This window comes from Sapajus apella, unplaced genomic scaffold, assembly GCF_009761245.1.
Source record: "Sapajus apella isolate SASKATOON/1434 unplaced genomic scaffold, GSC_monkey_1.0 scaffold44, whole genome shotgun sequence".
Lineage (NCBI taxonomy): Eukaryota > Metazoa > Chordata > Mammalia > Primates > Cebidae > Sapajus > Sapajus apella.
In genome coordinates, this window is record NW_022436984.1 from 966,872 (window position 1) to 978,087 (window position 11,216).

The following is an 11,216-nucleotide window of genomic DNA, read 5'->3' on the forward strand; positions in this document are numbered from 1 at the left end:
ATACCCAGGTAATTTTAAAATTATTTGTAGAAGCCGGGCGCGGTGGCTCAAGCCTGTAATCCCAGCACTTTGGGAGGCCGAGGCGGGTGGATCACGAGGTCAAGAGATCGAGACCATCCTGGTCAACACGGTGAAACCCCGTCTCTACTAAAGCTACAAAAAATTAGCTGGGCATGGTGGCGTGTGCCTGTAATCCCAGCTGCTCAGGAGGCTGAGGCAGGAGAATTGCCTGAACCCAGGAGGCGGAGGTTGCGGTGAGCCGAGATCGCGCCATTGCACTCCAGCCTGGGTAACAAGAGTGAAACTCCGTCTAAAAAAAAAAAAAAAAATTATTTGTAGAGACAGGGGTTTCCCTAGGTTACCCAGGATGGTCTTGAACTTCTGGGCTCAAACAATCCTCCTCCCTCGGCCTCCCAAAGTGCTAGGATTACAGGCACAGGCCACTATGTCCAGCTTGAGTTTGATAATTTTAAAAGAGAAAATCAACAATCCCTTAAGGAGCCTGATTTTAAGATTTAATGTGTCTTAAATGTGATTTAATGTGCAATTCTTAAGACAAAGGGGGAATAGGTGTAAAAGAGGTCCTTGGTGTTCACAGCCTAAACCTGACTCAGGATTGGCTGCTGTCAGGGTTGAGGGGTCCCTACTGCTAGACACCTTAGATGGCCTGAGAACCAAGTCTACACTAGTGCTATATGGTCCAGCCACTCTCCCTCCAAGAGACCCAGCCTCCCTCCAGCCAGCCTGAGGCCCAATGGCATGTGGGGACCTCTGGGAATGACTGACTCTCAGGGGTTCCTTGGCTCCTTGCCTTCCAGCCTTATCCTGCAACCAAGCCCAGGGCATGTGGGCTCTCCCTGAGCCAAGGACCCACACGTGCTGTGAACCACGGGAAAGGGAGTAAAGAGACTGGTGGCTTTTACCCTACATCTGAGGGTGGAGGGGCTGGAGAGGGACTGGAAGGGACAAGAGGTCTGTGGGAGGTCACTCCAGAGGCTGGGAAGGGACAGGAGGGATTCTGTCGCTCTCAAGTGACCTATTCAATTTCCCCCTCTTGAGGAGTCAGCACACAGGCTGAAAGATGCAGTGAGACATGAGTTTATTGGTGGAGCTGCAGTGGAGTCCTCCCTCTTTCTGGGATAGCCAAGGGCACAGCACCAACAGAGGGATGGAGAGATAGAGCCCCAAACAGACACATGGAGCAGACTCATAGAGACCATAGCACAGCCACATAGGCACAGAGAAACACAGGCTACAGCACCAAGAACACACACACACACACACACACACACAGACAAAACCACAGGGCTAAGACACGCGGACAAAGTGCGGGCTTCGGGGCCCCTGCATAGACAGAGCGAGCGCCATGTGGGGAGGGGGCCCCTACTGACCTCCCCCAGGCATAGGCACACCAACAGCACATAGACAGGCAGATGGCCCCAGCCAGCCAGCCAGCCTGCCACACAGACAAATGGACTGCAGGGAAAGGATGTTCGTGGCTTTCCAGACCATGGGGAGAGGGCACTGCAGGCCTTCAACACACCCCGCCACACTAAGGCCCAGGAGTCCCTGCCCCTGAACTGGTCACATCTGTTCCCCTGACTCCCACCCCACTCCCCGCCACACTTTGGTCTTGCCCACTGGGGCCGGGGCTGGGGCTGAGGCTGGGGGAACTGGCAGGTGGAAGGAAGGAGAGAGGAAGGGGTATGGGCCTGGCTCGGTCCCGTCTCTGTGATCAGGGCAGCAGATCCTGAGAGTCCGGGGCTGAGCCTCGGCCTGGCAGTGGGGTGAGGGCAGGGCCATGGCTCAGGCTTGGGGAGGCTCCTGGCAACGCAGGCACTGGGCCATCTCTGGCTGGTACTGCTCGACCTGCAAGGTACAGCTGGAGAATCCAAACCGGGAGTAGAGACGGGATGAGGCTTCAGCCAGGACGGCTTCAGGGTCAGCAGTGGAGTCTGTGGGAGAGTGATAAGAGGCGGCATCCATCCCGGGGGAGTCAGGAACAGGCGGGGGCTGAGATAAGGACAGGGAAAGGGGCTGCACAGCATTAAAGCCAGGCGTGAATAGGAGCCTGCTTTTCTTTCTGTATTGTATGAACAGCATAAAAATGTCAAATCAAATGTTGGAGAGACTCACCCCAATCAACGGTGCTAACACACTACACTGTTCCTAGTCTCCTATTCTCTCCTGTCACTGAGTATCCACATACAGTTCAGTGTTTCAGCAGCCATACCACCCGATTTCCCAGGACAATCCAGATGTTAAATATCTGTCTCATTGTCCCTCTAGAGTTACCATCAAATATCCCACAAATTATAATATTTTTGGCATCCAAATTGCATGTCTCTGATTGCTTCTTGCATCTGGAAGGAACCCAAAAATACTTTGTCAGCTCATGACTCACCATATATATTTTAAATAGTTGAATCATAATGTAGATGTAATTTTATATTAGGCTTTTTTTTCTCAGCATTATACCATAAACATTTTTCCTAGTTTCTGTACAGTCTTCATAAGCATCATTTTTAACAGTTATGTGATACCTCAGGATGGAGGTGCCATCATTTACTTAACTGTGCCCCATCACGAGACCTGTCGGTACTAATGATCTTTCAAAGGATTGTTGGTTCCCTGTGTTACTTCAAAGAGGGTGAAACCGCCCCTAGAACGCTGCGTCCATGACTCCTTGTCTCCAGCATGCATGAGCACACATGCATGTGTGGTATGTGTGTGTGTGTGTGGGGGGGAGACAGAGAGAGAGAGAGAGGGAGAGAGAGAGAGACAGAGAAACAGGCAGATCAAGAACAGCTGAAACAGTCCCAGTAACTCAAGCTATTGTCCCATGTTGGAGGTGGGGTATGTTCCAGGTAGTAACTGGCTGGGGCCAGTGGGACTCACCAATGGCCAGGTGTGCAGAGGCAACGTGGTAAGTGAGCGTAAGGGCCCACAGGTGCAGCTCATGGGTTGCCCGGACTCCTGGCACTGACAACAGTGTATCCCGCACAGGTTCGAACCCCACATTGCGGGGGGTACCTGCAACCAGCACCAGCCATGCCTTACTGCCCGGGCCACTCCTGCTCAGAAGCAGCACCCCCACCACCGGACTCCACCTCCCTTATCCTGTATCCACTCTCCTGTTGACCCCTACAATTCACCCTATGCCCAAATCCTCCTTCCAAGCAACAAACCCCATGAGCCAGGCCTTCTTCCTGTACTCTCTTCCAAGAAAAAAGTAGTGGCCCAGTGCAAGAGTAAAGTCAGACAGGGATGCAGGGGTGGGGAGCAGTGGTGACTGACTCACCTTCCATGAGGATTCGAAGAACATCTCGGAGGGTGGGCGCTGTGGATCCAAGGGCACAGATGGAGAAGAGGAAGGTGCTGATGGGGTCAGCTGCCTTGTATTGAGGCTGCAGAGAAAGAGATCCCCAAGCCCAACAACCAGGGACCTTTCAGAGGAAGATCTAGGGGTATCCTGAAAAAACAGGACCCGAGAGGCCCCTCAAAACCCTGCAGAGGGGACAGGGAACATGACCCATGTCTGGGAGAGTCCTGGGAGGTGGGAGGAAGGAGCTGGAAGGAGGGGAAGGAGGCTTTGGCACCTGTGAAGAAGGGGGCTGGCATGTGGAGTTGTGGGGAGGAGGCTGGGGCAGGTCTCCAACAACAGTACCTTGAAGTAGATGAGGATGGAGGCAGCCAGTACCCCGAAGCTCTGCAGGAGGTCCCCCAGCACATGCACAAATGCTGCCCTGACGCTGGTGTTCCCCAGGGGCAGGGGTTCTTCAGGCCCCTCCTCCAGCGGTGCATACTCTGCTCCCCTAGACCCGTGGCTGTGGGGAGGCCCAGCCTGGTGCAGCACAAAGGCCATTCTGAGAGGGAGGCAGAGCAGCTCAGCCCAGGGGCTTGCTCCTGCCTCCTATGCCCCTCTCTCCATGCCCCATTCTCTCACCTCCCCAGCAGCCTTTTCCCCGCCCCTGGAAGAAAACTGTTTCGAAAGAGAGAATGCAGCCTAGGGGAAAGAATACTGGACTTGGTGCCCCACACAGGGATTTGAACGCTGGCCCTGTTACCTAAAGAGCTATGTGACTTGAGCAAGTCACCTGTCAGGATTGACTGCATTAATGGTAAACTAGGGGTAATACTACGCACCTCATGGAGTGGCTGTGTGGTTTCAGTGCAATCATGTTGATGAAAGCCCTCATCAGAGTGGCTGGCCCATGGCAGGCCCTTAACAGAGATCTGCTGGCTGAATTTTAGGTCTCTAGCCCAGACCCTTCTCAAGCACACCCAGGGCAGCCCGGGGAGAACTGTGTGTGTACATGCATGTGTCTGATGGGGAGGGGAGAGCCAGCTCTCCCATCTTGGATGAAGACCCCTTGCCCTGGGCCCCACAAGGTGCCTGCTCCATACTGGGACGTACAACAGGTTGGCACAGACTGCAATGCTGGCGGTCAGCAGCATGGCACCCCCCTCGATGTGGTAGTCGCTGTGCAGCAGGCGGACGAAGGCCAGGTACAGGAGGATGCCAGTGACCATCCAGAGGGAGACCACAGAGGCCAAAGCCCCCAGAGTCTCTGCGGGGGGAGACAAGCTGTCAGAGACCTGCTCGGGACCCTGAGAGGTGCCCTCTGGCAAGACTGGAGAGTCATCAGCCATGCAAGGGCCTTACCTGAGCGGTGCCAGCCAAAGGTCATGGTGCGGGTGGCTGGACGGGTGGAAAGCCAGAGGGAGAAGAGGCTGCCCATCATGCTACCCACGTCCGCTAGCAAGTGGGCTGCATCGGTCATGATGGCTAGGCTGTGTGCCAGATACCCGCCTGCCAGGGTGAAATGATGGAGTCTGCTTCCACTTAGAAAATATCATGTAGTGTGTATAGGCATGGAAAATAAATTGGGGGATATACACCAAAAATGTAAGTTGGGGTTTTCCTTTTTTTTTTTTTTTTTAAGATGGGGTTTCACCATGTTGGTCAGGCTGGTCTTGAACTCCTGACCTCAGGTGATCCGCCTGCCTTGGCCTCCAAAGTGCTTGGATTACAGGTGTGAGCCACCATGCCCGGCCATGAATTGGGGCTTTCTCAGGTGATGGGATGATAGGTATAGTAACTACTGTTAACTACCGTTATGTACTTCCTTTCAATCATCTGTATTTTATAATTTTTCTACAATGATGGATTTTATTTTAATAACAAGAAAATAGGGTTTTTAAAAGGAGTCAGCCCTGACCCACTGGCCCCAGACCTCAGCTGGAATTCCCTTTGGTGCTCTGTCCATCACCCCTCCTACTTCCTGAGTCCTGGGCACCCAGCTCCCCTATCCCAGCCATCCCCATCTCTGCATCTACACCCAGGAACATCCCTAGGACTCTGGGCGGAGAGTGGCTTGGGCAGGTGTTGGGAGGATGGGGTTGAGGGGCTGCTCCCCAACTTACCGACCACCTCCCCTGCCATGAAGACGAAGCACACGGCACAGGCAGCATACAGCTGTTTCCGCGCATGCAGCCTCTCAGGGGTGAGCCCCAGCGGTGGCAGGGGGTCCCTGTGGCAGTGGTGGAAGGGCATCTCTACAGGTTTGGATTCCTCAGTGACAGGCTCTGAGGGCTCTGTGAAGAGACTGAGGCAAGCGACATGGTTCAACTGGGCCTGGCCCACAGGCTGGCCTGCTCACTGGCCTCATCAGACCATCTCTCGCTCCTTCCGTAGGCCTAGTGGTATCTTGGAGCTGTGCTGGCAGAGGGCCACATGAGAGATGGGGGCTAAATGAACAGGTCAGACCCCAGTCTCCCTCTTCCTTCCATACACAGAGCCATAGAATTTTACAGCTGGAAAGCACCGTACAGGTGGTCTAGTCTAACTTTTTTTAAGAGATGGGGTCGGCCAGGTGCAGTGGCTCATGCCTGTAATCCCAGCACTTTGGGAGGCCAAGGTGGGCGGATCACAAGATCAGGAGATCGAGGCCATCCTGGCCAACATGGTGAAACCCCATCTCTACTAAAAAAAAAAAAAAGAAAAAAAATTAGCTGGGTGTGGTGGCATGTGCCTGTAATCCCAGCTACTTGGGAGGCTGAGGCAGGAGAATCACTTGAACCCAGGGAGGTGGAGGTTGCAGTGAGCTGAAAGCAAGCCACTGCACTCCAGCCTGACCACAGAGCAAGACTCCATCTCCCCAACCCCCCAAAAAAGGAGATGGGTTCTCGCTCTGTTGCTCAGGCTGAAGTGCAGTGGTGTGATCAGAGCTCACTGCACACTTGAGCTCCTGGCCCCAAGCGATCCTCCCACCTCAGCCTACTGAGTTGCTGGGATTACAGGCATGAGCCACTGCACCCGGCTCTAGTCTAACATTTTATTAAGTTAGAAGCATGAGGTTCACAGAGTGGGGGGACACATGGAGGCCAACCCAGATAGTTGGTAGAACTGAGAATAGACCCCAACACAATCAATTTCTTATGCTAGGCACCCCAAAATGAGCAGGATTCCTGCTGATCTCTGAGAGTGTCTGGTGAACAGGGTGAATGTGTGCCTATACTATGATATGCAGTGAAGGTAGCCATTGTCATTAGAGCAGTTAAAGTGCCATCAGCGTTCTGGGGATGGAGGCCAGACGAAATAATGAGGAAATCAGGGAAACAGCTGCAGGAGGTAACATGAGAAAGGCCTTGAAGAATGGGAAGGATTTTGATAATGACAGGTGAATGCTATGCCACGCACGCGAAGGCAGTATGATGGGAAGGTAGAATGAACTGTGGAGTGGGACTCCGCACATGATCCTGGCCTTAGTGTGCCTCCTTTCCAGGCCCACCTCCCAGAGCCTCCACTCCCAGATCCTGCCCCCTCCCTCTCTAGACATGCAGCTGAAGCGTGGCCCTTTAAGAGGGAAGTGGAATGTTGGGACCCAAAAAGTCTGATTCCTGGCACAGAGAACTGATGGCTAGATTCCGGACCTGGGGTTGTCATGGGGAGGAAGGGGTACAGCCTGCTACAGCTGAGGATGACAGTGGGAGAAGCATGTTAATTGGACTTCAGTCTGACTGTAAGCACCCAGCAGAGATCACCTTAACTGCATGGTATCATAAGCCTCCCTTCACAAATGTATGGGGCTTGGGGCCTCACCTGGGGATGCCAGAGGCTGAGTGAGCTCAGGCTGAGTGCTAAGTCCATTCTGGTCCAATTCTCACCCCCGCCACTACCCAACCTGAACCCAGCAAGAACAGAATCTTCCACAGAATTCAGGACCTAAATAGAAAATACAGTACTAGAAATACTCATGGAGGTGTGACAAGAATACCCACGAGTGAAAACGATGGCTCCAGATAGAAACGTGATCATAGCTGCAAAGTGGGACTGCCAAGTGGGTGAACTGAGTTTTAAGGGAGGTAGGGGGAACATCTGGTGCTTTACTGATAGATTAATTTCTTGGATTAATTTCCAAAGCCCCATTCAAGACTTAAAATCTGGTTGTGTATGATGCTGGGTGTGCTTCCAGAGGAGATGGGGTGGTGAAGGAGGCTGTGAAACCGATCCTCATTCGTTCAATGAGGTGTGCCGGGTAGAGCACACATAATGAAGCCCGGTCTGGTGGGAGAGACAGATTGTAACAAATGGCTTACTACGCAAGGGCAGGCTGATGCTAGGAGGGTTATGAACAAAGCACTTTGGGGTGCAGGGGAGGGAGCACCCCCTCACAGGGGGCTCAGAGAACTTCACAGAGGAAGGCATGTTTAAGGAGATGAGACACAGGTGGTGAAGGGTGTTCGCGACATGCAGACTGACAAAGATGAGGTGTGTGGCATGGAGTCTAAGCGTGAGGTGTCAGGAGGGCTGAGGAGGAAAGTGCTGGGCTCAAAGGAACATAAAGGGAGATCCACCGACTGGTCGAACAAATATCTCCTGAGCACTGAGATGACCTTGCTGATGGGAGGAAGAGAGGAAAGGAGAGGAGATGGAGCGGTCTAGAACAGACCAGGCCAGAGCTTCCCTGGAGGGGCAGGTAGGTTAGGAAACGCCTTTCAGAAAATGCTGCAGGATTTGGTGACTAATGGTCATATGAGAGTGAAGATGGGCTGGAGTTGGAGATGCGAGTCTGAAGAGGAGAGGCTGGGTGGCTTTGGGGGCAGTGGGCAAGATTCATTCCCCGGCCTTGTGAGGCACAGCACAGCCAGGCATCAAGGTGGCCACCCATCAACAGGCTGCTCCCTTTTGTTCTGCATAAATTGGGCACTAAGGAAGCCTGGCTGTTGGTGTGTGGGGGTGTGTGCATGTGGGGTGTCTACATGCTGTTTAGAGACGAGGAAAGGCCATTTCCTCTCCCTGGCCCTCTGAAACCCCCAACAAACAACCGATAATATTGAGTGGGGAGGAAGGGTGACGTAGCAGGGGCTGAAGCAAAGTCAAAAGGATATCTGAAGAGATGCCAGGCCCATGGCAGAGCCCCCACCGCGCCTCTGCAGGCCCCTGCAGGAAGAGGTCCCGCTCCTTTCTGCTCGCCCCCCGCCCCCAACCCGGCTTGAAGGCCCCCACCCAAGGAAAGAGCCAGAAGCACCACGTAAGAGACAAAGGGAGAGGGATTGGGAGAGAAACAGAAAGACTGAGAGAGATGGGGGAAGAGAAAAAGCCGGAGACCCTGCCAAATTCTGGAGACAAACGGACGGTCAGCCGACAGACAAGATGGCCCGCGGGGGTGGCCAGGGAAGCCGGGCGGCCGCTCCGAGGGGTTGGCTGACGGCGGCGGCAGCGGGCGTGGGGGCCGCCGGGGCGCGTTGGCGGTTCTCCTGCCGCCCCCGGCGCGCTGTCCCGGCCGCTCCACAAGCCTCATTTCACACCTCGCCGCCCCCGGCCCCGTCTGTGCGGAGCCGGGAATACCCCCACTGCCCAGACCGCACCTGCTCCTTCCTTGCCGCCGCCTCGCTTCCCGGCGGCTGCCCGCCCCGCAGGGGTCCGCAGGACCCGCGCAGAGCCCGGCCCATCCTCGGGCCCCGGCGCCAACAGCTGGCCGAGGCTGGATGGGGGGCCCGGAGCCCCGGTGCGCGGAGGGAAGCCCCAGGGCCTACAGAGGGAGCTCTGAAGCCTGGGCAGCGAGGCGCTCCCGCCCTGGGCCCAGGGCAATGCGGACCTCGGGGCACCGGCGCCGGCCCGACGGAGCGGCAGCCGCTGCCAGGGAAGGAAGGCGCAGCGGGGGCGTTGGAGGGGTCCGGCGGCTTGGGACGCCGGCCGCGGGGTGCGGGGCCCCTTCACCGGAGGAAATTAGGCGATGAGGAGGAGACAGAACCGGCGGTCGAGGGCAGGGGTCCAGGCCTGCTGCGGCCGGGCGCTCCGTGCGGCCAGAGCGGATGAAGCGGGGTTCAGCGGAGCCAAGGGACTAGCGGTGCGCGGGGATGCCAGCCAGGGTCCGCGCCGAGGGAGACAATGAAATGGACGGAGGGTAGTGGGGTGGTGCCCCCGGGCCGAGGGCCAGCCCAGGTCTGTCCTACCTCTTCAAACGCAGGCTGCCTCCGGCGCCGCCGCCGTCCCGGGGACTCACCAGGCGAGTGGTCTCCGAGCCCCCCGCGGCGGGAGAGGGCTCCATGTTCCTGCTGCCCCAACCGTCTAGGCCCCACCGAGAGAGGGAGAGGAGGGGCCGGCCCCGCGCCGAGTCCGAGCAGCCCGGCGATGCCCGGGCTCCCCGCAGGGCGGCGGGGCCACCAGAGTGGAGCGAACTGCAGCGACTGTGGCGCGCGGAGTCCGAACTGCAGATCCCGCTGCCGCCGGAGCCCCGCCCCGCGTGGGGCGAGCTCCCGAAGCCCCGCCTCCAGGCTCCCCAGCCTCTCCCCACGCCTAAGCCTCGCCCCCACGGCCAAAGCCCATTTCCCCTCCCCAGACCCCGGTGGGGGCGGCGGGAGCGCCCCGCCACCCGAGTTCTGGAGAACTCAGCTCCACAGCCCCATCCCCTAGGCGAGTTAGCCCCACCTCTGCACAAAGCCCCGCCCACCGGTTCCCAGCTAGCCCCTCAAGCCCAGGGACCTCATGATCAATCTTCGCCCAACGACCACCACTTTGTGCGTGCCCGCACGGGAGTGTTGCCCACCACGCCGTCACCCTGTGGCCCCAGTCCTCACGCGGAGGCAGAAACAGGCGTACCCATTACCTATCTCCGGAGAACCAGAAAGAATGTGAGGTGAGCGGTGACACATAGGGAGATTCCAGGGACTCCAGAAACCCCTCTGCGGAGGATCTGGAGTCGGAATTCATGAGACAAATCTGCTGCCAATCACTGTACCTCTAATGATCATTTATTTTCATACAGAAACATTGGGTGACAAGCTTCCTGCTCTCCTCCAATCCATTATTATCCCTGCTTTTCAAATGAATAAACTGAGACCCAAAGGAAGAAGTAAGCGTCCAAGGTCATGTAGGCTGTGAATAAAGGGCCCGGCCTGGACGCCCATCCTCTTTCTCTCCCTGGCTCTGGACGCTGCACTGGCGACTGGAGAGCGCGCACAGTCCTCTTACCGGTGGGGCGGCCAGTGGAGCCGAGTAGCCTCGCTGGTGTCACGGCCACTGTTTATGGAGTGGGGCTGAGGGACAGCGTGTCAGCTAGTGATTCCCATCCTCCACACCTGCAGCGCCCTCCCGAGCATTACCGCATTTTGCCTCATTTGGGGCAAACTAAAACCTAGGGGAGGGAGAGACTTACAGCAAAGTCGGTGGCCGAGCCTCAAGTCGAAGCTTCAAATACTCAATGTTCTCTCCCCTCACACCTGCCACCACTGTAGAATGGGAGGGGTAGGAAGAGGATTGTGCACTCGAAGCTGTGACAGTCTGTGAAGAGGAGGGTCCGTAGGAGGAGGGGAGAGAGTCAGCAGGGATAGGGAAGCGTGGAGGGTGGGAATGGTTAGTGAGCCCAGGCAAGAAACTCATCAACCGCATCTTTCAGAACACACTGGGCGTCCTGAACTTAGGGTTCTGGGGACAGACACCTACTCTCAACATTGTTATTCCAAGGAGACTACGAGTGCACTTGCAAAACAAAACAAACAAAACAAAAACGGGAGCATGTGCCAGATACAGTGTTGGAAGTGATGGGGTTAACCCGGGAGAGCTTCGCGGAGGAGGTGAGGCTTAAACGGATTAGGCAAGCTGGGCGGCGGGCTGGCTGTTCCGGCGGGGGAAGAGTGTAGCTTGGCTCGTGCCAAGGTATGCGGGAGGCGCGTGCAAAGGACTGTCCTGCACGGTGGCTGCGGAGCGA

The 11,216-nt window shown here is 56.2% G+C and overlaps 1 protein-coding gene across 6 annotated transcripts; it reads right to left on the reverse strand.

Annotated features, from left to right (window-relative positions):
* Positions 1-493: 493 nt before the first annotated feature.
* Positions 494-10,912, reverse strand: SLC30A3 (solute carrier family 30 member 3). 6 transcript variants are annotated; one of them, XM_032301309.1, is made up of 8 exons: positions 10,665-10,696; positions 10,056-10,115; positions 5,428-5,609; positions 4,667-4,813; positions 3,668-3,866; positions 3,302-3,407; positions 2,899-3,033; positions 494-1,955 (listed from the first exon to the last, which is right to left on the reverse strand). In XM_032301309.1, the coding sequence occupies exons 3-8, from the start codon at positions 5,555-5,557 to the stop codon at positions 1,041-1,043; spliced, it is 1,632 nt and encodes a 543-aa protein (XP_032157200.1). In that variant the 5' UTR covers positions 5,558-5,609; positions 10,056-10,115; positions 10,665-10,696; the 3' UTR covers positions 494-1,040. The 6 variants fall into 6 exon arrangements, with proteins under 6 accessions (XP_032157200.1, XP_032157198.1, XP_032157199.1 ...); XM_032301312.1 differs by lacking the exon at positions 10,056-10,115 and adding an exon at positions 4,418-4,571 and having other exon boundaries at positions 1,083-1,955; positions 10,665-10,912; XM_032301311.1 differs by lacking the exons at positions 10,056-10,115; positions 10,665-10,696 and adding exons at positions 4,418-4,571; positions 9,463-9,912 and having other exon boundaries at positions 1,083-1,955.
* Between the last annotated feature and the right edge of the window lie 304 nt (positions 10,913-11,216).

Excerpts from the sequence above, each read along its gene's own strand:
- SLC30A3 (XM_032301307.1), bottom strand. The coding sequence starts at position 9,557 with ATGGAGCCCTCTCCCGCCGCGGGGGGCTCGGAGACCACTCGCCTGGTG. Across the intron at positions 5,610-9,462 it reads GGCAGCCTGCGTTTGAAGAG|TCTCTTCACAGAGCCCTCAG; the intron begins GTAGGACAGACC and ends CGCTTGCCTCAG. Across the intron at positions 3,408-4,417 it reads GCAGTCTGTGCCAACCTGTT|CCTCAATACAAGGCAGCTGA; the intron begins GTACGTCCCAGT and ends CTTTCTCTGCAG.